At 42.2% G+C, this 24,096-nt stretch overlaps 1 protein-coding gene across 1 annotated transcript; it reads right to left on the minus strand.

Moving 5' to 3' along the window:
• Positions 1-203: 203 nt before the first annotated feature.
• Positions 204-23,814, minus strand: DGKE (diacylglycerol kinase epsilon). The gene is made up of 12 exons (XM_035103837.2): positions 23,747-23,814; positions 21,933-23,141; positions 14,788-14,947; positions 13,971-14,090; positions 11,390-11,533; positions 9,948-10,105; positions 7,221-7,272; positions 6,088-6,201; positions 5,857-5,928; positions 4,631-4,758; positions 4,307-4,418; positions 204-2,877 (listed from the first exon to the last, which is right to left on the minus strand). Exons 2-12 carry the CDS (start codon positions 22,391-22,393, stop codon positions 2,683-2,685), a joined length of 1,716 nt encoding a protein of 571 aa, XP_034959728.2. The 5' UTR covers positions 22,394-23,141; positions 23,747-23,814; the 3' UTR covers positions 204-2,682.
• Positions 23,815-24,096: the final 282 nt, after the last annotated feature.

The following is a 24,096-nucleotide window of genomic DNA, read 5'->3' on the forward strand; positions in this document are numbered from 1 at the left end:
CGTCTGTTTGCTCTTCTGAGTCTTATCCAAAACCCGTTTGTAAAGTCCCACTAGCCAGGGGGCAGTAACTTTTAACTCACTTCACCAAGCCAGAGGGGCTGAAGCTACGTAAGCATTGTCAATGGTTTTGCAGAACTTTGCTCCAGTATATATATATATATATATATATATATATATATATATATATATATATATATATATGTATATGTACTCCCAATGTTATGACAGAAGCAAGGGGTGGCAATCTCCTTGGTAGCTGTTTCTGCCTCATCTCTAGTCACTTAGTAGAGGGTTTGCGCATAACAATTTGAGAGCAGCAGCCAAGGGCTTATCCACTCAAGATGCCCTCCAGACACCACACATCCAAGTGGTCACTGCACCACAGTGGTGCGAAAAGCTGCCAGGGCAAATAGATCACCTGAATCAAATGGAACGTCTGTGTGATATAGGCATTCTACAGAGCTTGCCACATCTACAATGCAATAACTGCCATGGTGTTCATTCCAGGTTATAATAATTTTATTATTTGTACCTGCCCATCTGACTGGGTTGTCCCAGGCACCCTGGGTGGTCAGCAGCAGCAGCAGCAGCAGCAGCAGCAGCAGCAGCAGCAGCAGCAGCAGCAGCAGCAGCAGCAGCAGCAGCTCAGATCAGAAAGTGTTAAACAACAACAGATTCTTACAGATCTAGTCATAATTTAAACTACTTGAGTGGGGAACTGCAGCTTGTTAGAGCTGTAACTCAGTAGCTGAGCACCCCCTTTTGGATAACTGATCAACTGCACTGTTTGAGGGAGTTGCCAAGTCTGTTGAATTTTGTTTAAGATTCAGTAGTTTAAGTAATTAAAAAGAGAGAGAGCTGATATTTCCTCTCAAGGGTGTGCTCCCTAGCTGATTTACAGGAACAGATATGTAAATCAAACTGCAGCACGTGAGCACACTAGAACCAGCTCACGCACCCAACAGCCTAAGAAATTCTCTATTTGCAGTAGGCATGCCCTTGCACCTCTCACTGTTGTTTTGATGTAATGAGGAGCACAGGGATTATGCATGGAAACATGAGAGAGCGTGACAAAGGTAAGATTTTACAAACTGGAGATGTCTGCTTATAACTGCATCGTATAGTTGAGTTGCCCACGCCACCTGGAAGATCCCTGGGTCTGAGAATGCATTAGCCAGACCGAGGGAGTGTTACAATTCCATCCTAGTGAGCCCAACTCAGTGAGCTGCTCAGATTGTCCCCTTGATAGCTAGATGAATAATACGATGGCACAGGAAGCAACTCAAAGCAGGAATGTCCTTGCAGTCCTGGCAGAATGAAGTAGTCCAGATAACAGAAGAATAAAGGTGAAAGTGCGTTGCTACCTCTCCAAGGTGCTGAACTAACAATACATTCTTCAGTAGGAAACGGTAAAGCATATTCAGCAGATTCTTTCTGGAACCCACTTACGGAGATGCCCATGTAAACACTAGGACACTCAAAATCAGAGCATAGGACTTAAATAGGAATCATTCAAATAAATAAGAACAGAAATTGAATGGTTAGGTCTCTAGCAGCTCAGAATCTGTTTCTTGGTCAAGTGCTTTGAGGACACAGATAATGACTTTTCATATACCTCTTTGCTGTTCTTATCAGCTAAGAAGATACACAAGAATTCATAACAATTTTCAACGAGGTACAGGTGGTGACTGAAGGCCCCCTTCATCTTCTTTGAGCAGTGATGTTCCCCACAGAACAGATTCTTGGACATGGTTATCGAGAGACTAGTGCTGACAAAGAAGTCCTACAGCAATGATAGCCCGACCATGAGGTCCTGGCTATCACTAGTGTGTATTTCTCTCAATAACACAACTTACTTGTTAAATGCATATCTGGGAACTGTCCTGTGCAACAGAAGACATACAAATGGACCTTCAAGCACACTGCGAACGCTACAAATAGCTTAAGAATACAACTAGTTGACTGTCAAAATCAGTCCAGTGAAAAAAGGTTTAACACAAAAACAAACACACAACCACCTTGACTTCAATGGATAATATTTGGTCTGTCAATTTACATAGTCTGCTCCAGCCCAAGACTATTAAACTATATCACCAATATTGAAACTTGCCTGATTTCTAGACGTATTTTTCCTTTGCTCAAAATGAGCATGGGGGCACTCTTAATTTAAGCTATACAAGCTAGTGTTCCTAAAACTTGTAATTATACTACCCAAGTGACTAACGTGCATTGCTAAACAGTTTCTTAAAAGTACTACCACACATACACATGGAGTTGGAAATCTTTCCTAAGGGGGAAAAGAATAATTCATTGTTAAGACAGACACCAGCAGCTAGTCCACAGGACTATACACAAACTCTGAGAGCCTATAGATGAAGGCATTCAGTCTGCAGAGCAGTCAGTGTAAAGTAACCATGAAAGTTCCCCCCCCCATCCGCTTCAGCTTGATGCTATAAACCAGAGTAAAAGTGCTTGCTGAATTTAAGCCTGGTTCAGCTTTTATATATATCTCTATCTCTATCTCACTAAAAGCATGGCTTAGTTACTCCTGTGCCAGTTGTAAATACAGAGATGGCATGGACGTTAAGAGGTTTACTGGAGACGGAATATCTAGTGCTAAGCTTTTCGGCCAAAGCCAAGCTGGAGTTGCCATTTTTAGCATGCCAAAAACTTGGCCCAGACCTAGGTATCTTCATCTGTCTGATCCTTGGCAAGTTCCTGTTCGGATATGCTGGACACGTCGTCATCGTCTGTCTGTTCCCCTGAGTGATAGAGCATCAGTGCGTGCGTCTTGTGCGTAATGGTGACAGTGCAAGGGCCTTGGGCCCAGGGCTCTCCGTCCACCTGCATTGGCATCTTTGAATTCTTCAAGATTAACTGGAATCGGGAAGGTATGTAAAGAAAAAAGAAGCAAAGTCAAACCACTGCAGAGACGGCAAAACCTGAAAGCCATGCCAGGCCAGGCGACTGAACTAGTGCAGGATGCTTAATGTCTGTAGCAGATCAGCCCATGGCATTTATTAAATGGCAAGAGAAAGTTGAAGGGGCAAAACTAAGCTTCACTGGGATTTAATGGGAAAAGAGAAGTTAAAAAAGGAGGCTTGAATCCTTCTCATTATACAATGTTTTGCTTCCTTTGTTCCACAGGTTTATACTTTTGTATTGTCTTTTCTTACCTTCTATTTTTTGTTCTTATCAAGCTTATCTTTTGCAAACATCATTCTATTTCTGCTAGCAAAGAGTTGTTTGGAAAGTATAATTTTAAGTAACTTTTGTATATAACCCATTCTCTTGATACCTTTTGCGTTGATAAACCTCTTACTGAATCAGTCAATGAGAAGGACGGGAAGTATTCAAGTAAAGTTAAAGTAACAGGAGAAATGTATATTCGCTATGGTTTATTCACATTGCGATTGTTTATTTTTGTGTTTGTTTGTTAAATTGTAATTTTAAATAATAAAGAATCATTTAAAAAAAGGGGGGGCTTGAGGGGAGGAAGGAGGCAACTAGCTGTTCAACTCAAGACTGTTTAGACTGGTGGAAAAAGGAGACTTCCTTGGCTCAAACCAGCAGGGTTACATACATATAATGAAAGGGGATTCCTGTTTCCTTCCTTCCCTTTTCTCTCTTTCATGCTATAGTACTTGAGCTTCTTTCACAACAGCAAAACCCACCACATTTGTTAAGGGCCATTAGTGGTCCCCACTCCGAGACAGGGCAGGCTTAGAAATCCATGAGTAAAAGATATTTTGGATCATCTATTTTATGTTTTTAAGTTGAATTGCAACCTGCCCCATCTTCTCCAGATGAAACGGTGTGTGTGTGTCTAAAAATAATTTAATGAACAAGTAAGCAACCACCCTTTTTCAAATCAACCCCCAAGACTGTGGATTATGGACAGAGCATTTCCACACATATGGTTTGTGAGTTTCCTAGAATGTCACTTGAAACTGAAGGTGTTGCTCTGAAGCCACTATTTGGGTTGTAACGCTACCAATGCCTCAATAAAATTAAGTGGCACCAACTCACTGCAAGCTGACTGCCTGCTCCAGGGGGGGAAAAAGCACCAGGCTAGTTAGCCAAGAGTTAACTAAACCACCAGTCAAAAGCACATGTCTAGCACTTATTTTAAGATACAACGCAATCACAGAGCATCCTTCTGGAGGTCCTCCTCTGCTTTGGTCAGTCTGTCCACACAACAGACAGAAGTGACTTCGGAATCCACAAGTTCCAGGCTCAGTGCCAGAGGGCTGAACCAAGAGCATGGAAAGTTGCCCTGGAGGCATACCCCAAAATTATCACCTACCCTCACAGTGTGGGCCTGTCCCAGCCGAATGGGATTTGCGAGCTTCACTTGAATCTGAGCGCAGTGAAAAGAGCCGTTGACTCCAACAACTTCCAGCAGCCCATCATCATGCCTAAGAGAGAGAAATGGGGAGCTTCTTACCATTCTAAGCACAACTGTAAACACAACTCATCATAGAAGAACGCTTCAGCCATATTACTTCAAAATGTTTCTGCTGCTTCAATTCTACAAGTCCCCACGCAGTGAACAAACCCCTGGATGCATGGGCCCCAAAACTTTTACCAAATGTACACAGATCATGTCCAAAAGAGTATATAATCTTACCTTGCTGGAGGATAAAGCTCATCGCCCATTCCTTCCCACAGTCTACAGCCGCCTCCCCAGTAGGCAATATTAAGAACTATGATGCCTTCCAAGCTGGGCAAATCAATTCTCTCTCCATCCAACTCTAGCTTTAAAAAGAGATACAACAGATTGTTAGCAAGTTACATTGGCAAGAGAGAGATGCCATCTCCAACTCCTCGGAAGATTCCATGAACGGTGTGTCTCCGAAACCGAAACACATCACTTGGGAAGACAGGCAAACTAATGCCAGTGTACTAGAAGAAGCAAAGATCACCAGATGATTCTTCAACATCAACTTCGTTGGACTGGTCATGTTGTGCGGATGCCTGATTATCGTATTCCAAAGCAACTACTCTATTCTGAACTTAAAAGTGGAAAGTGTAATGCTGGTGGTCAACAAAAGAGGTTCAAAGACTCTCTCAAGGCAAATCTTAAAAAATGTAGTATAAACACCGACAACTGGGAAACACTGGCCTGCGAGCGCTCCAACTGGAGTATTATATAATACGCTAAGACACATTTTTAATGTAAGACTCTTTGTCATTCCAGCTGATTAAGAATAAACCGAAACAGGGCCTTGTCCTGGATTTCTAAAAACTGGATTGCTACCGGAATTTGTCTTATTATTCTCAACTTAAAACTTTCTAAAAATTATTCCTTTACCTGGCCGGAGCTCTTGGAATCTTCTCATTTGAAACCCTCACTGTGATCAACTCCCACCCGGAAACCTATGTCCCCACTGTGGAAGGACGCGTGGATCCAGAATTGGCGTTCACAGTCACTTACGGACTCACTGTTAAAACTGTGTTTATGGAAGACAATCTTACTCGGCTATGAGTGATCGCCAAACAAGAAGAAAAGAAGACATTGGCAAGAGCAAATTCAAAGCTAGACTTTTGGGTATGTCAGGAAGGGACTCTAAGTAAGGCATGATGCCATTTTACACAGAGGAGTTCTGAGAGTTTCAAGGCAACCTCCTTTTTTTTTTTGCTCAGTAAAAGTGAGAAGACTATGGGGAGTGAGGCCAAGCCAAATAATCCCATTATTGACCGAGGCCCACCACAAACCTCCGATTCCCATCTGCACAGAGGGTCAATCATTTTTGCTCTCAAAGGGCATTTTGGATGTATTCTCTGAAATGGTTTCTCTGCCCAGCTCTACTACAAAATGAATTAAGTACGAAGAGGGGGAAACAACCATCTTACCTCAATCTTTTTGTTCAAATCCTTACACTCCTGTACTAAGCAATCTTTGGTCCCATAGAAAAAATATACAGCCTGCAAAGAAAGAATGACTGTTGTGAAAAAGCAAGCCTGCACACAGGAGAGCTTTTACTTTGCTACCACAACTTCTTTTGGAGATTTTTTTTTTAAAATTAAATGTTAGGGTTCTGAAAAGGTAAGTATTAAAACAAGCTTTGGTTTTACCCAACGTACCTTGTTAATAATCCTATTGGAAAAGAGGGAGGGAGACTTCTCACGATGTGCGTGAAAGTTTAAAGCCATGAGGGCATCTGGACCTGTAGAAAAGTAGTTGTTCATTGTGAAGACCTGCAAGGAGAGGGAGCAGCGTTGACAGTTTTAACACTTGGCTCCTTTTGTGTTGTGCAGCCTGATCTTCCTGAAAAGTAGATCCCACTCATAAAACAGTTGCTTTAACAGATTAATTTCAATTCATTTAAAAAAGTTTTCTATGTCTATAGAAAAATTTATACAGTGGTACCTTGGCTGTTGAACTTAAATCTGTTCTGGGAGTCGGTTCGACTCCCGGAACCATTTGAAAACCAAGGCGCAGCTTCCAATTGGCTGCAGGAGCTTCCGGCACTCCATCGGAAGCCGCGGAAGCTGCGTCGGATGTTCGGCTTCCGAAGAACGTCCGCAAACAGGAACACTCACTCCTGGGTTTGCGGCGTTCGGGAGCCGATTTGTTCGGGAGCCAAGCCATTTGACAACCAAGGTACCACTGTACAAGGTGATTTAGGCAGCTGTCTGAACCCCTGATCCACTCACTGGAGGGTGGTAGTATATGGAACAGAAGTCTCCCTTCACGCAGCCCAATGCAGTCCCACCCCTGGAGGGTATAACTAAGCTGAACCCAGAGCTCCTGAGGAACCGATTGATTAAGCAGCAGCTTACTGGATCCACAATTTAACTAGGCCTCTATTCTTTCCAAAAATCCCAGCAACCCATAGGACCAAGATGCTTCAGTGTCAAGATTTGGACTCCTTGACAGGCTTTGAATAAAAATCCACAAATTTATTTAGTAGAACAGATGATAGATAAGGTAATGATATGTACAATTTTACAACATGCCGGGAATAATATGTATAAACAAACCAGAGAGAGGAGCTGAGGGAAGTCCTTGGAGGGTGGGAGAGGGAGGGGTGGGAGGGAATAAAAGGGGGAATGTAATTGGGTATATTGATTGATAACTGTCTTGTTAAATTTGTTTCAATAATAATATATGTATTTTTTTAAAGATGTTTCAGCGCCAGAAGGTGACCAAGCAGCATTTTTGTCCTCCCCAGGCTTAGAGCGATTAAATACATACACACATTTCCAAATCGTACCTTAAGCTTCCTTAAGTTGTAGTATCCTTTATTTGTTACCTGGACCTTCCACCTACAGAAGGGGGGGAAAGGCGCAGATTGTACATTTTTGTTTGCATTCCAAAGTCAAATTCTCAAACATGTGGAAATGTTCTGGGATGCAGGAGAGGATATACTGTTTAATGATATCCTTCCTAACTTCCGTTAGCAAGTTCTGTATCTTAGCAGAGTAACATTCCCCTTTAAACGCACAGCGGTTTGCTTGTTTTAGGCTCGTCTGAGCCTCTCAATAGAAGATTCCTGGCAAGATCCCTTCTACTCCCTCATAAAAAGAGCAGACACAACAGTCTTATTAAAGTCAATATTAAAGTAGTTTACTCGCAGTCATTCAGTTCACAGTTGGATCCCTGAAGGCAGACTTACATGCAGAGGAAGTTTGTCACAGCTCAGGAGGAAACAGGAAGTTTTCTCCTGGCTGGTACAAAGCATCCCCTAGCATGTCCACTCTAGGAATGTTGTACTTGACTGCTATGTGTTTCACATCCCACAAAACAAACCTCAGTCGGCATGTCAAAACGCCTAATAAAGGAACGTGCAACGTGGCAGAGATGGCAACTTGGCTCTACTTGTCTTACACGTTGAAACTGGCATTAGGGGGGGGACCAGCCCCTTTTGAACATTATGCTTTTAGGAATCATGACAGTTGCTGAGCAAGTCCTTCAAGATAAGGCTTCAGGACCAAGGCTGCAATCCTAACCTGACTTAATTTGAAGCAAGTCCTACTGATTTCAAGACACGTTTAGGACTGTGCTGTAACTGTGTTCATCGTGCCTGCATATGGGTGGGGTTAGCCTAGCCTTTCTTCGCCGGAAACAAGGTATCCTGGAGCACAACCCTTATTCACAAAAGATTTCTATTTAGGACTTTATAGAAATGGACAACATTGCCGCATCAATCCCTCAAAGGGCAAGGAAACCCCACATTTACTGTATATTCCTGCGTATAAGACTACTTTTTAACCCAGGAAAATCTTCTCAAAAGTCGGGGGGTCGTCTTATATGCCAGGTCGTATTTCTTATACGGTGAGTATATGCCACACTCTATATTTTAACTGGAAAAGTTGGGGGTCGTCTTATATGCCCAGTCGTCTTATACGCTGGAATATACGGTATACGCAGTATGAGGGACATCATCATTATTTTGCAGCTTTCCCCCCTCTCCTGGAACTAACTGTGCTCAGCTATCTACATGAGAACGACCATTTGCCATCACTAGTGCAAACCTCTTGAACCATGGTCCTACTTTGGGTGATTTTCCAAAAAAACCTCAAACAATTTGGTGCACCTGGATTTTTACTTCTTGAAATATGGCAACCCTATTCTAGACTGTAACAGCCACAAAGAAACATGGGTTCTGCCTTACTACATACTGTGGGTTTTTTTATATATAAAAAACCTCTATTGAGTATAGGTCATCTTGAGGGTCCTGTTGTGTGTACAAGTTAATTTAGTTATGTTATAAATCTACATGTGTGTGTATGAAGGCTGAGGTGCACTTTTATTTGTAAAGAAGGCCCACTGTATGCATGGTGCTTACCATGGAGCAAATGGGCATGGTGGCGTTTCCTGTGAATGGAAGGTGCATTTTGCCAAACACAAAATGACCCCTGGATGTTTCGGTTGGTTAGAGCATGAGACTCTTAATCTCAGGGTGGTGGCTTTTGAGCCTCAAATTGGGCAAGACTCCTGCATTGCAGGGGGCTAGACTGAATGATTGATCCTTGGGGTCCCTTTCCAACTCTTCAATTCTGTGATTCCATTTAGAGACCACCTAACATCCCAAAGTCTTGAAAGAGTGTAAAAGGTAAAGGGACCCCTGACCATTAGGTCCAGTCGTGACCGACTCTGGGGTTGCGGCGCTCATCTCGCGTTATTGGCCAAGGGAGCTGGCGTACAGCTTCCAGGTCATGTGGCCAGCATGACAAAGCCGCTTCTGGCGAACCAGAGCAGCACATGGAAATGCCGTTTACCTTCCCGCTGTAGCGGTACCTATTTATCTACTTGCACTTTGATGTGCTTTCGAACTGATAGGTTGGCAGGAGCTGGGACCGAGCAACGGGAGCTCACCCCATCGCGGGGATTCGAACCGCCAACCTTCTGATCGGCAAGCCCTAGGCTCAGTGGTTTAACCCACAGCGTCACCCGTGTCCCCTTGAAAGAGTGTACAAGAGAACAAATTTTACATAAAGAAATGAATAGAGATAGCATATGCCATGGGCCCCCCAGTACCTAAACCCATTAAAATCCTGCTGCAGTTTTATAAACTGGAAATGTTACGCTTGTACTTGCCCACATTTGGATTAAAAATGAGACATTCAGTTTCCGCAAAGCAGCTTATTGAAGGGCTCCCTGATCTCTAATCGCTGTGGGCTTTGCTTCCATGTGCAGTTGCTTCCTATGTGACCACTAACCCTTTCCCCCTTTTAATTGGACCACCCTCCCCACTCACCCCTGGGTTTAATCTTTTTTGGTTAAATTAAAATAACCACAATTACTCACACCACTAAAACATTTAGAACCAGATATAATTCAGGCAGGCACTGAAACAGAGCCGTAGCAATGCACAGAACGGAGGACAGGTGTCAGAACTCAACGTATCAGTTCTCCTATAGTGATATTTAAGAGAGGTTAGAGGGTGGGGGGTGGGGAACAACCAAAGACCTTAGAGATGGCTTGCTTGGAAGCTCACCTATCCAGCTTGATTCCATCAGCATCCATCACGTTGCGCAGAATCTGCTCCACGGGGACCTCTCCGGCGTACCCAGCCCCCCAGCCCAGTGTATTCGACAGATCATTCCCCGTTCCCAAGGGTAAGATCGCAACCTGTGGGATGTAGCGCTCTTGGCCCTGCTAAACAGAAGTATTGATTCAACATTAAGGCTCTTGATTCTACATGGTTGGCAACTCCTCAAATTTAATCCCATAATACAAAGGACTGCCTAAAAACACCATTAACTGGAAATCTGGTTCAAAAATTACTATTAAATGTTACAGCTGGAAGGCTAAAGAGAGCAGATGACAAAATTATATACTAATCAAAGGAAAGGGTATGTAACTTTCCTCTTCTCTACCTTTACATATATATTTTAGATACTAACAAATAGAGAGAGACCAGACCAGAAGGATGGGAGCCTGAAATCAGCTGCTTGTAAGAAACAGGGATTCTCAAATGGAAAAACAGGGTTCCTTGGGGTGTCTGCAACCTGCTTCCAAAGCTATGATAGTCTTTGAGGTGGGGAAAACAAGTGAAGTATTATTGATTTCATTTGTGTACTGCTTTATAACAGAACAGTCTCAAAAGTAGTTTGGATAAAAATCCAAACTATTGGATTCATTTATCCAAAGTAGTTTGGATAAAAAGCCACACAATTCAAAATGCAACCACCTTTGAGATCAGTTACATTGAAACTGATAACCCGACAATAACGCCCAACAAAACATCCTTTCCAGTCACCAAAAGGGTAATTGTCACAAAATAAAAACAATGCCCTAAAAAAAAATGCGGAACTAAAACCACACCAGCGACCAAATGCACTTAAAAGCAGGAAGTTCTTTACTGGAAAAAATTAAGCAGTAGCAAAATTTGCAGTAATGAAGAATGAAACAGGAAAAATGACAGGATGCCATTTTGGGAAACTGTGTGTTAGAAGCACAGAGCAAGAATTGTGGAACAATTAAATGTGCCCATGCACAACATATAGGTGGGGAAAGAGGAGGGCTGACTACTTATGGCACCTTAGCCAATGACCTATGGCAATATTATTTAGAAATATGAAAAGGTAACCTTCATAGATGCTCTCTGGAATAAACACTTTTCACTTACTTCTAATGAATTCATTTATAATTTTATGCTCTGAAAAAAATGGCCTTTGTGTCATTAAAGGTTTGGAGAAATCCAAGGCTACACCTTGCTGAGAACATTCTCCTCCTCCTCCCCACCCCCCAACAAAAGTTTTTAATGGTACTCCTGATAAAAAGGAAAAAAAGGAGGCAGATTAAAGTTACTCCGGGAGCATATAGTAAAGTGACTACATGGGTCGTTTGGCCTGCAGTACTGGGTCGGGTGAACATGGCACAGATGGGAGTGCGAAGAAATCAGTGGGTTGGCAAGTCACTTTGGGAAAACCATACCTTGATCTTCATGTCATCAATCGCATCCAAGACCCAGCCCACGGTGCCATCTCCACCACAGACAAGTACTCTAGCAGAATTGCAAGGCAACCAAGTGCAGAGTTGCAGTGCTTTTGCAGGTGTGGTTTTGGTTAGCTCAAAAACCTGGAAATTAAATAGGATTCATTTGTCTAACGACAAGGATTTATAAACCTCCAAACATACAAAATACCAGAGCGGTATACCTTTTAAGACTTGAAAATCATATACAAAATAAGATAGAGGATTTTTTAAAAATTTTGTACCTTTTAAAAATGAGCTTATTCCTAAAATGGCAGTCAGAAATATTTTACTTCACAGGTCAAATATTGTCACTATGATAAGAAAGCAAACAGCAAAACGATGCACTGATACACTGCAATCTAATTGTGCCTAAAGAGAATATAGCAATGATTGTCTGCCTTTTCTTTACAAGCGAGATAAGATATTATTGAATACGTTTAGGTGTGTGTTGCGCTTTGAGGCTATTTGCAATACAGCCTGTTTGCACAGAGAATTTCAAGAGCCTGGCTCTCCCTCCTAGATTTAAAAACTAATTTGAGATTTGGGAGGAAGAGAACTAAAAAAGTTAAACAGGAAACTTAAGGAACAAAAGGCTCCTGTCATAGCATCCTGTGCCATTGCCCAGCTGAGTTCAAGGCACAAAACGTAGGGAGAACGCTGCAAGTGTTTCCAAAAGCAAGTGGGTTATTTTAGTGCGGCTTTGAAACAAACAACGAAGAAAGAAAATACACAACGCAGAGAGGGAAAAAAACCAGTACCCATTCCTCCTCCTCTGAAAACACACTTAACATTCCTGACCAACTTAAAATGGAGAAACAAGAAGGGCCTTTCACCATGCCCTTTTCCCAAGTGCAGTGTAACCATAGAGCAAAAGGCTTGCACGAAACAACTGCGCAGTGTCCAATCTGTAAGAGTAAACACAACAATGTGCTGCGCTCTTTTTTTTTTTTGTAGGAGATACGTTTGCTGCCGTGTAGCACATTTGATTAAATCCTGCCGTGCACACAGCCTGATCAGCAGGGAAGCACAGGAACTCCAAAACAACTGGCAAGGAAGGTCACAAAACAGCATGACACGTTTAAGGGGAGGGAGTCGTTGTGTTGCCCCTGACCACAAATGACAACCAAGGACCACCCTATGTCCACAGAACCAATTTCCAGAAGCAGGGTGGATTTGATTTAAATCAAACTGATTTAAATCACGATTTAAATCACGATTTAAATCACTAGTCAGTAAGGCTTGATTTAAATCATAGTTTTCTACATAAAGACTAATTCTTGCTAGTATAACTTTAATATGCTGGTAGATGAAGATTTTTAGAATAACAACTTTTCATATTAGTTTTTTTATCCCCAGTTTAATAGGTTAATCAATCATACTGTATTTGGACAACTTTTCTGTTGTACTTAGGAAGGAGAAAAATAATCATTACCTTAATAATGACAATTTAAATAGATTTATTCAACTGAAACAATAACATTACAGCATGTTATTTGCTTAAACAAACTTCCATGTTTGTTAAGTAATTTGGCTAAACAAAAACACTATATATATATATATATATATATATATATATATATATATATATTAAGAAACTTAGACTGTCAGACCAGCCTACACATGAAAAACTTAAATACTGTCCACTCCAAACAATCAGAAAAATATTGTTTCTATTCTATTCACTGAACTTCTTGAAACTTAGCACTGAAGGGGTTGATTCTGTATTCATAGGTTTGTAGAACAATAGGATTAAGGTCTTTTTCTCAACTCTGTTCATGTTATAACATTTTTGCTGTGAAGAAGAGGCATGTGATCTCTGTTGAGTCAAATTCGGTTTTGAGAACTGCAAAACTACACCAAGCATCTGTGATAATATCTTGCAGGCAGAGAAACTGCCCAATAATCTTACAAAAACCTCTGGAAGAGCATGACATTGTGAATGGATTAATGGAATTTATTTACCCCCAAAATTAAACATACAACCTTATTCTACATAATTAAAAAATCTAATCTTTATTTCATGATGGAATCACCTTTGGATGGTAATATATTTTCCTCAAAAAGCATTTTATTTTTAAAAAATCAAATTTAAATAAAAAAAATCTGATTTAAATCAAAAAAATCTGATTTAAATCAAAAAAATCCGATTTAAATTTTAAAAAATCCGATTTTTTGCATATTTTTTTTAAAAAATCATTGATTTTTATCCACCCTGTCCAGAAGGCAACAGTTTGTCCTGGATCTTTGGCAAGTAAACCGGAAAATCTGGGTGGTTTTTTGTTGCATTTTCATATATAAAAAAAAAAGTTCCACAATTTTGGGCTCTTCCTAAAAAAAAGGGTGCCCTGGTTTTTACCTTTTGAAATATGGCATGCCTAATTAAGACCCAGGTCAGAAGATGGTGTATGCTCTGTGAATATTTACATCCCGAGGGTCCTTAGCATAATGTGTTTAAAATATATCATCTTCCCCCCCCCCCAGCAATAAGATTGATACAACAGTAAAACAATTTCAATGAATTAGTAATCAGTACAATTACCTGAATTGGATTTAGTAGCATCTTAAATTGCCCAAGCAATGTTTCCCCCATATTGTTTCCACTCCGAGTATTAGCCAGAATGATTAGGGGAGTCCAGTTTTCCCCACAGGAGGCAGCTAGCTGCAGAACAGAAACAAACAAGTATGTATTTACATGCAGATCTGTGCGATAAAGCAGATCAAAAGCACTAGGTTCTTTCCCTTTTTATTTCATTGTTGGGTAACTAAATGAAACTATGAAAGAGTGACTGAACCCCTTAGAATAATATTTCAGAAAAAAGCTACAACAAAATAAACAGCTTTGCAGTTTAGACAAAACACTACTTTTTCCGACTTCCAAACAATATTTAAGGGCCAAACCACATTAGCTAATTTGTGTGTCTGTATTTTATGCAAATTTAATGCAAACTTTATGCCAGTGACATCTTCAAAGGATCAACAGCTCCTACAGCATGTAAGAACTCCGTGAGATTATTACTTAATCCTTCAAATGTAACGGAGCCACGAGCATTGGGTTAGCATGGTTTATCTGGAATAAACAGCATACCAACCGCTCCTGCTTCTCTGCCACTGTATTAGCAAAATAAAACAAACCTGGAAGCCTTGGCTTTATATTATGCGCAAACCAGTGTGTGTAATTTGTTGCCCCCTATCAAACCATGACCAGCAAGTCAGCAGCATACAGAGAGGAACAAACAACCCTCCCTGGGGTTTGGAGGGTTTTTGTTCTTTTAATTCCCACTTGCACAATGTTCTCCACCATCCTTTGGAGGGCTATAGGTTCCCCACCTCTGATGTCGCTCTAGAGCAGGGCTTACCTTGCCATAGTCCACTCTTTTGTCTTTTCGCATCTGGCTGACGTTGAATAAGTAATATGGAGGAATAATTAAGTTGCGAAATTCTCCTAGCTCACACGTTCCGTACTTCAAAGCGCTCTGCATACATTCATCGTGCACGGTTTGCTGACACCACACACACCTGAAAAGAAAATAATAAGGTTGACTGAACTCAAGCGACTGTCTGTCTGTCTGTCTGTTTTTTACCAGGCAGCTGCTGAGAAAGACAATTTTAACAGGCTCCAAAAGAAAAGTGGGCGGGGCCACAGTTCGCGAGGTGCAGTCATCAAATTAGAAAATCTCTGCTGCCTCCTTATTTCTCTCAACTCACAAGTAGTTACATGGATTTTGAAGGATAAAACAAGTACCCATCTCCCACAACTTTTAGAAAAATGTACTCCATATGTCTATACGGTCTTATATAGAGAGAGATTTTTTAGTTACAATAAACCAATAAAAGCCTCATTGTCAATACCAAATTATAAATACAATTGTTCAGATGCCAAATTATATTATTTTGTTGCCCCCCCCATGTGCTAGAATTGATGATTTGACAATTTACTTTTAACTCTGCATTCCCCAAACTTATAAATTCCAATTACACACCAGTCAGAATCCATGTCTATACAGACACTAAATTTAAGTTGTTGATTAGAACAGAAAATGAGAAGACCAGACCGGGGAGTTTTTATGATCAACTTTTGAATGTTCTGGGTTTTTATCCAATGCTGCCGTTCCACTAGCACTTGCAGACTTTCAACTGAGCAACAGAACTCCCTGCTCCTCTCACCAGCAATCCCCTCCCTCAAAATCTGCTCCAGAGGGTTGATGAACTGTCCAGAGCAAATTTTGGGTGCCTATGGGGAGAGGTAAGGGATTTCCTATCATGTGAGTGAAGCTCTGCTTGCATAGCATTTGCTACAACACTCAAGACAATTTGCCTCTTTTATTATTTTTGCATCCCCTATTTTCTATTTTAAACCGAAAGCCACCTATGAGTAAAAAAAAATGTATATACTGGTAAATGCAGAAAACAATCAAGTGTTACAAGGGCAAAAAGCCCCAATATACCAGAGACCCATTTCCCCCACCTCCGCATTATTCTCTCTGAGCCCCCCCCCCACCTTAAGGATGCATGCCAGATTCAGCCAGCAAGGACATATATAAAAGCACTCACAGCATTTTCTACCTGTTACAAAATTCTCTCTCGCTAAAGACAAGGCGAAGTCTAATCCTGAGCACTTGATGGAAGCACTGCAAGATCTACGTTTTTGCGTTTGTCTCGGGGTTCAGGGGAAAGTAGGGAAAGTTCAGTGCATGATTCAATTTTATTCTATTTTTACTGGATTCTTTAAAAATGATTATTACTATGTGATGAAACTATAAAAATGAACATCAAAAAACCAACAAGCAGATAAGCTGAATAAAAAGAAAGGCTTATATAGTAATCTCTAGCAATAGTCAAGCTATTTTTAAAAAATCTACACGCCAACTCTGTGCCTTTGAACTGGATTAACAAAATGTATACTGGTATAGCTACCTTAAAAAGATGCTCATGGTGAGTGGTATTCCACTAAGCTTTACTCAGAGTAGACCTACTGGGCCAGATTCAACTAAACAGCTGCACTAGCAAGAGCCAGTAATAGGACTTCCATGAGTGCAGAGAGACTTTCCCCATGCTTCCCTGCCCATGTTCAAAACTCCAATTGTTGTAGATGCATTTTGTGACAGGGAATTTGATTAGTGCGAACTGTTTCTGAGCTCTGGGCGCAGTACTACACCTAAGATTTCGGATTAAAACTGCAGAGTGGAAGGAAAGGAGGACCTTTTTCTCCCTGCCCACTTCCAGCTACTCTCTGAAGACTGGACCCTCTTAAGAATATGTGGTGGTTAGACAGGGGAAGGACTAGACCAGGGGTCCCCAGACTTACCGCGCAGTGGGCCGGTGCCCGCTGTGCCGACCGCGCGGCGGGCTGGACGGCAGGGGAGTGCGTGCGCAGCGGGCCGGAGGGCGGGGGAGTGCGCGCCCGTGCACATGCGCACACGGGCGGGGGAAAAATCGCCGAAAATCGCTTGTGCGCATGCGTATGGGCCTCCCCCGACCCGGAAGTGCATCGGAAATGACCTCTTCTGGGTTGGGAGAGGCCCATACGCATGCGCAAAAAGGATTTTTGGCGATTTTTTGCCGATTTTTCTGATCGCCGCTGCGCCGCGTGCCGTAAGAGCGGGCGGCGGGGGTCGTCGCGGGCCGGATTGGGAGGCCGATTGGGCCGCATCCGGCCCGGGGGCCGTAGTTTGGGGACCCCTGGACTAGACCATGTAGAACATAATATTTCCGCTGCAGTTCATTCATTTTCAGCTTTGTATTCTTGTTAGTAAAAAAGCGCGCCTTGACATTCCATTGTTGCGTCCATAACCTAGGTTTAAGGTGCCATTTAGCTCCTAGCTTTCGTATCTCAGTTTCTCACACTGTTCCCTGCCCCCAAATCAGCTTGGGTAGACAGCGGGGTTCAGGAAAAACCCCAGAACAGTGTACTGGGGTGGAGAGGCTTGCACTGATGGAAAAACTGTAATAGTTGTTGTTGTTTAGTTGTTTAGTCGTGTCCGACTCTTCGTGACCCCATGGACCAGAGCACGCCAGGCACTCCTGTCTTGCACTGCCTCCTGCAGTTTGGTCAAACTCATATTCATAGTTTCTAGAACACTGCAATAGTGCAATGCTGGAATTCCAGCCTCTGAAATTAATGGTCCTAACTGTTGTTGTTGTTGTTGTTGTTGTTTAATCGTGTCTCACTCTTCGTGACCCCATGGACCTGAGCACGCCAGGCACTCCTGTCTTCCACTGCCTTCCGCAGTTTGGTCAGACTCATGTTAGTAGCTTCGAGAACAGTGTCCAACCATCTTGTCCTCTGTCGTCCCCTTCTCCTTGTGCCCTCAATCTTTCCCAACATTAGGGTCTTTTCCAGGGAGTCTTCTCTTCTCATGAGGTGGCCAAAGTATTGGAGCCTCAGCTTCAGGATCTGTCCTTCTAGTGAGCACTCAGGGCTGATTTCCTTCAGAATGGATAGGTTTGATCTTCTTGCATTCCATGGGACTCTCAAGAGTCTCCTCCAGCACCATAATTCAAAAGCATAAATTCTTCGGCGACCAGCCTTCTAACTTAGCCGCAGTCATTAATTTGAATAGGTCTACTTGGAGTAAAGCTTAGTTACATACCCCCTACATCACAACAGGTGTGATCACCACTTCCACTTGACCAAAGTCTTTCACTCCCTGACACACCTGGAAAATGCACACGATCCTGGGTCTGACAGCAGTGCTGCCAAACCATGTTTTTAATCTCCTAAAGAACTGCTAGGACCAACAAATAACAATTTCAATGCAGATAGCCACTATGACCAGGAAGCAATGCTGGCTGTTGCCATGTTAATAAAGGCACATCTACAAATAGGATGCAAGAGACTAGTCATAAATGTAAGAGACTAGTCCCCCTGTGAAGGGGGAAAAACATATTAATGCCTTGGATGTTTTTGCTGAAAAAGGTACACAACGTACTGTGGTACAAACTTATTAATATTAAACATTGTAAAATACTACATAGTAGGGATTCATTGAGGATAGGAGTGAATGAGGTCCTGAATGCACACTAAACAGACTAAGCTAATAAGAGGACATTTAGTTTGGCCCGGTAACTAAAAAACCACAAGGTGAAAAAAAGCACTCAAAAATCCAAAAGAAACAATTCCTAGAATCAACTATGTTGCTCCCTCCAAGCGCCAGATCAGCGATGTAAGACCCACCAGGTGAACAGGGCACCTTTATGGGCCTTACCATCTGCTGCCAGAATTTAGAAAGAGATGCATGCGTCCGTTCAAAAGAAAAGAATTTTATAGCCCTCACCATCACAGGGAAGTTGTTATGTCACCTTGAGAGCCCTTAGTTGGAACGGTGACCAAAAATATTTTCTGAACAAATAGAAAGGAAAAAGCAACTGAAGAACCCAACCACATTATGTCCAAGGCACTGAGGTACACAAATAAAAAAGGCCATTAAATGCATTGCATTTTAACGTACTATTGTTTCAGCCATGTCATTGGCCTGGAACAATTAGCCCCTGCCAGATGGCAAACTACCTGCCTCTCTCACCCCACCTCTCTCTGACACTTACACTTCCCTGGGCAGGAAAACCACAGTGCATCAGTTTAGCAGCCTGCATTTCTCTCTGCTTCCTGATTGCTGAACTCAACTGCACCAGAAGACAGAGATTAAAACATATGCACCGAGAGCAGAGATGTTCTGTTATGCAATCAAGACCTGGGCTTGATTCGGAGGGGGGTGGGGTGGGTGAGTGAGACTGGAGCAGGGTGTATACAAATCAATGATTTTTTTTAAAAAAATAAAGAATCGGATTTTTAAATATTTAAATCGGATTTTTAAAATAAAATGCTTTTGGAAGAAAAATTCTTTCTAAAGATAGTTTTCTATTTAAGTTACCGTACATTATAGTCCAAAGGCTATCAGAAATAAGGATTTGTTTTAAGTTTTTCATGTGTACTAAAACTAAGTCTTTTTTTAAAAAAATTGTTTAACCACATCAGTTAACAAACATGGATACACATGCTATGTTATTGTTTAAGTTAAATAAATTGTTTAATTGTTACTAATGATTATTTTTCTCCTTCCAATAAAGTACAGCAGAAAAGTTGTCCAAATATAAACAGTTAACTTATTAAACCTCACAATTTCATAATTATATGTCTTTCCTTTTTAATAGTATAACCAAATCAGTAATTTTTGATATAACTGTAAAAACTACTCTGAAAATTTATTATTCCAAAAATGAAATCTTCATCTGGTTGTAAATATTAAGATTATACCAGCAAGAATGAGTCTTTCTGTAAAAATAATGATTTAAATCAAGTCTTACTGACTAGTGATTTGAATCGTGATTTGAATCGATTTGATTTGATTTAAATCAAATCCACCCTGGACTGGAGGCAGGCAAGAAACTGGGGGGAAATGAAGAAATGAGAAGAATGGTGAAGCACTTTTGCTACAACAATCTTTTAAACATCTCTTTGCCACAGTTAAGAAAACTTCATGCAGAGCAGGGAAATGCACGTTTGTCTGTGTGCAAGGATTCTCACCCACTTAATTGCTACAGAGATATTCATGCTGGGTTAGGATAGGTGGGAAGAAAAGCTAAACTTCAGAAAGAGGAGATGTTTTCAGAAAGTTTGCAAAACACTGCCCTAGTAGGTTCTATATATTCCAGACCCTAAAAGCGCACTACTCAAGGAAGATCAAGACCCTAGGAAATAACTTTGAGAGTGATGCATATGGCCTATGCATGATAACTGGACAAGAGGTGGGATTCTCACTCTTACTCTCCAGAGAGCAGATTGAAAAAGCCCTGGACACTATATTTAGGACTCTCTGTGTTAATCCAATTCTAAACTAGAACAGCAGTTGTACACTGTACTCTATAGAGCAAGACACAGTGGCTAAGAACCTAATGTTCCACTCATAAACCTTCACTCTGATTTTAGCACACAGATGCCAAATTATTGCACAAGAGCTTGAATGTATTAATGTCCAATTAATGTATGACTCATCACAAAGCTCTTAATGCTTTAAAATTTCAGCTACAGTTTTGCCTAGGGGCCTATTTCCAAGACCAAGGCTCAGTTATGCAACATCACTGAATAAACAAAACAGAGCCTTTGAGCATGTGCAGAGAATCATTTGCTCACCACAGATGAATATTAATCACCAGCTTGTTCCCTTGCAATTGGGATTAGGGACTGGGCTTCCACACTAGTTGGGGTGGTTTATGTCCCAGCATTTCTGCCTCTGGTTAATTTTTCACGCAGCAATCTAATCCAAAGATGCATTTCAGTTGCATCAGAAGAATTGTACCTTCAGTTACACTGCCCTTGGGCACATTGGTTCTCACTCAACTCATCACTAAATGTGAGAAGACAAGAAAGGATTTCCCACCAACTTTTGGCTTCAAAGATTCCAAGGGGAGGGTTGTCAAGAAAAGCCATAGGAAAAAGCTGCCATGTGCCTGTCACATTCTCTATAGCAAATATGGGGAACGCTTGGACTTTCAGGTTGTGACGGGCTACAACTCCCATAATCTCTGACAATTGGCCGTGCCATCCAAACTAAGAGATCTGATGATGCTTTGTAAACACGCCTGCTGTACTTACATACAACACATAGATGACATACAACACACAGAATTCTACAAAGTAATTATTTTGGTTTGATTTATCCGACATCCTTATCCCACTAGGCTGGCTTGGCTGACTAAGCTAAAGGACCATAAAAAGAGTTACTAGCCAACCTAGCTATGCAAACCTATATGAATCATTTGTGCCACATGTGGCAACCTAAAATGAGCAAAACAACTCCTGGGAAGAAAGTATTTGCTTATCACAAGCAACCAGGGGTGTGGGGCCTTTCAAGCTTTCATTAGGCCAGCTAAAGAGAATGAACACCTTTTCTTCCTTCCCTTCATTTTTTAATATATATAATTCTATCTCTTTAACCTACTAAAATGGACTCTTGTGTACTTTTAGTATTAAATTAAATGCCCAAGCCAGTAAGAACAGATTGTACTGCTCTCCAGGAGACGGAAGCTCTAAAGTTGAAAAGCTTTCACTAAGAACACCTCACTACTTGGCCTACTTTCTTTGTAGTCTTCGGAAATACTGTAAATCATAGCTTCATTCAGCAGGGTATGGAGATCATAGATAAGAGTACTCATCATCTTGTTCATGGAAAGCTAGAGGTAGCCTGTGAACACAATGAGAAAATGCAGAGCACATTTCTGATGACTCACCTCCACAGGAAAGCATTCTGCCACCACTGTGTCTCATAACTGTGACCCATTTGTGGTGTAGTAGTTAAGTGTTTGACTAGGATTGGGAGACCAGGGTTAAAATCCCCACTCAGCCATGAAGCTCACCTTTGGGCCCATCACCATCTCTCTTCCTAACCTACCTCACAGGGTTGTTGCAAGGATAATTTCAGAAGGGGGAGAAGGGCGTACACCACTTTATGAGTACCTGGGCCACAAATTTAATAATAAATAAATAAAATTGTACTCCCAGCATTACCTGTAATCACACAGCTTGGGCTGGGTACCACATTGCTGTTTGCACACGACACAGTAGCTGCAAAGAGGGACGTTGCCACGGAACCACTGGTGTACCATAGAGGTCCTGAAGCCGCTTTCACCCCTCATTATTATTTCCTTGCAGAGGAAACGCCGGTCAGCCGTCTTCAGGCATTCTTCATCGACACACAGTCCACAGCAGTTGCAGAAAGCTCCCTGAAGGATGTGCAGAGAGCAGATGCAGCAATAGGTGGGCTGGCTGAAGAGATCTGTGTCCTGCCAATTGTGCTTGCTCTTACGCAAAATGTCCTGCATCAGTTCCTGCCTCCGAGATCGCCGAAAGCTGCACCACAAGGTGATCAGTACTGGAACCATCACCGAGCACAGAGTCCAGAAGGCTAGACTCCATTCTTGAAACAGTCTTGGAGAGAATATGGAGCTGTTCCTTTCAACCCCTTCCATCCTTAATTGATTTAGTATCAATCTCTAGGTGTCAAATTAAACCAGATCCAAGGGAGCACGTTTTGATCATGTAGGTCCCAAAATAGATTTGCTCATGTTCATTTCAGCAGTTTTCCCTAATCTGCCATCATTAACCACCTTGCCATACGGCATTAGGCTTTACCGCACAAAGCCTCACTTTTTCCTTTTATTTGTGGCACCCCTAAAAAAAGGCTTAAACATCTGTGTCTTGAAATCAAATATCCACTTGTCCTAAAATACCTGACAAAGCAGAAGACTTAGTTTTTCATAGTTCAAATGCTACATAAATTTATCGTGCTATTAAATAGTTCACCACAACTTGTTTTTCTCATATCAATGTACCCTTACAACATCACACCATCATAACAACAGTGACTGCTTTCTTGCTATAGCTCACCTGTCCTTTGTTATAGCAGAAACCCAACACTAAGCCAATGCACAGAAGCAAATGCCAACTCCAAAAGCAGTCAAGCACTTTCACCTTCCATGCTATAAGCAACAGCACCTTGTTTCTCTCGTTATGATTATCACTACCTTGATTCTTGCTCTACACACATACAAGCACAATAACTATCAATTTACCCCTTAACACCCACCCACACCCAGGGTGCAACACAGGTGGTCTTTTAATCCCAGGCTTTTAATGCCAGGCTTGCACCTCTTTGGCAAACTCTTAGTCCATGAGGGTAGGACAGCAGAAGGACGCAGCAGCTCTGGATTAAGTCATCTGAAATTGTAAAAAAAAAAAAACCCGAGTTAGCCTGAGGGTTGAGGAGGCAGGCAGCAAATGCTTCATATTCCTGCATTGCAGGGGGTTGGACTAGCAGACGAACCTTGGGCTCAACTCTACAATTCCATGAAAACAATGGCTGCTCGCTCAGTTGCGGGACCTCCTTCCACTCTTAATAATGATAATAATTTCACAGTATTATTTGTACCCCCACCCACCCCACTGGGTTGCCCCAGCTACTCTGGGCAGCTTCCACCATATATGATAAAAGGAAACGAAACGTTACACAACCTGCCAACCTTCACGTACAAAAGCGCACCTCACTCAGCCCTCGTTTCCCAGCAAATCAGGCCTATCGCTTGGCTTTTCCTTTTCACACACATATATAAAGTGTAACTAACACGTCCCCCCCTCCCGACTGTGAGGCCGCGAAATCCCTTCATAAATTTGGGGCGGCCACCTGCCCCTCCTACAAATTCACCGCCCCAGGCAGAAGCAGCAGCGAGCAGACCTAGCAATTCTGATGCCTCCGCTGGTGGTCCCCACCCAAAGTCCCCTCAGCCCCCCACCTACACGGCCCCCCACCCCCCGAGGTCCCTCACCGACAGCTCGACGGGACCGGACCCTCTGCAGAGGCAGCCAGGCAAGGGATGAACGCCGGAAGCGGAAGAGCTCTCTGAGCGGGAGAGGGGCGGGGTCTGGAGGAGGAGGAGGAGGAACGGCGGGCGGGAAGCTGCTGATGGGGGGTTGCTAGGAAACGGCCGCCCGGCCGCCGGCCCACGTGACAAGGGAGAGAGGCCGAACAAGGGATGCTGATGAAAGGGACGGGCGAAGACAGGGAGGAAGAGAACTGATCATCTGCCGCCCCGCTCTGCGTCACTGACTCCCCTTCTGCCTGTGCTTTTGACTATACAGTACTTTCTCTTGACTATCATTTGCCTTTTGAAAACAG

The sequence above is a fragment of the Zootoca vivipara genome, chromosome 2, assembly GCF_963506605.1.
Source record: "Zootoca vivipara chromosome 2, rZooViv1.1, whole genome shotgun sequence".
In the NCBI taxonomy this organism is placed as follows: Eukaryota; Metazoa; Chordata; class Lepidosauria; order Squamata; family Lacertidae; genus Zootoca; species Zootoca vivipara.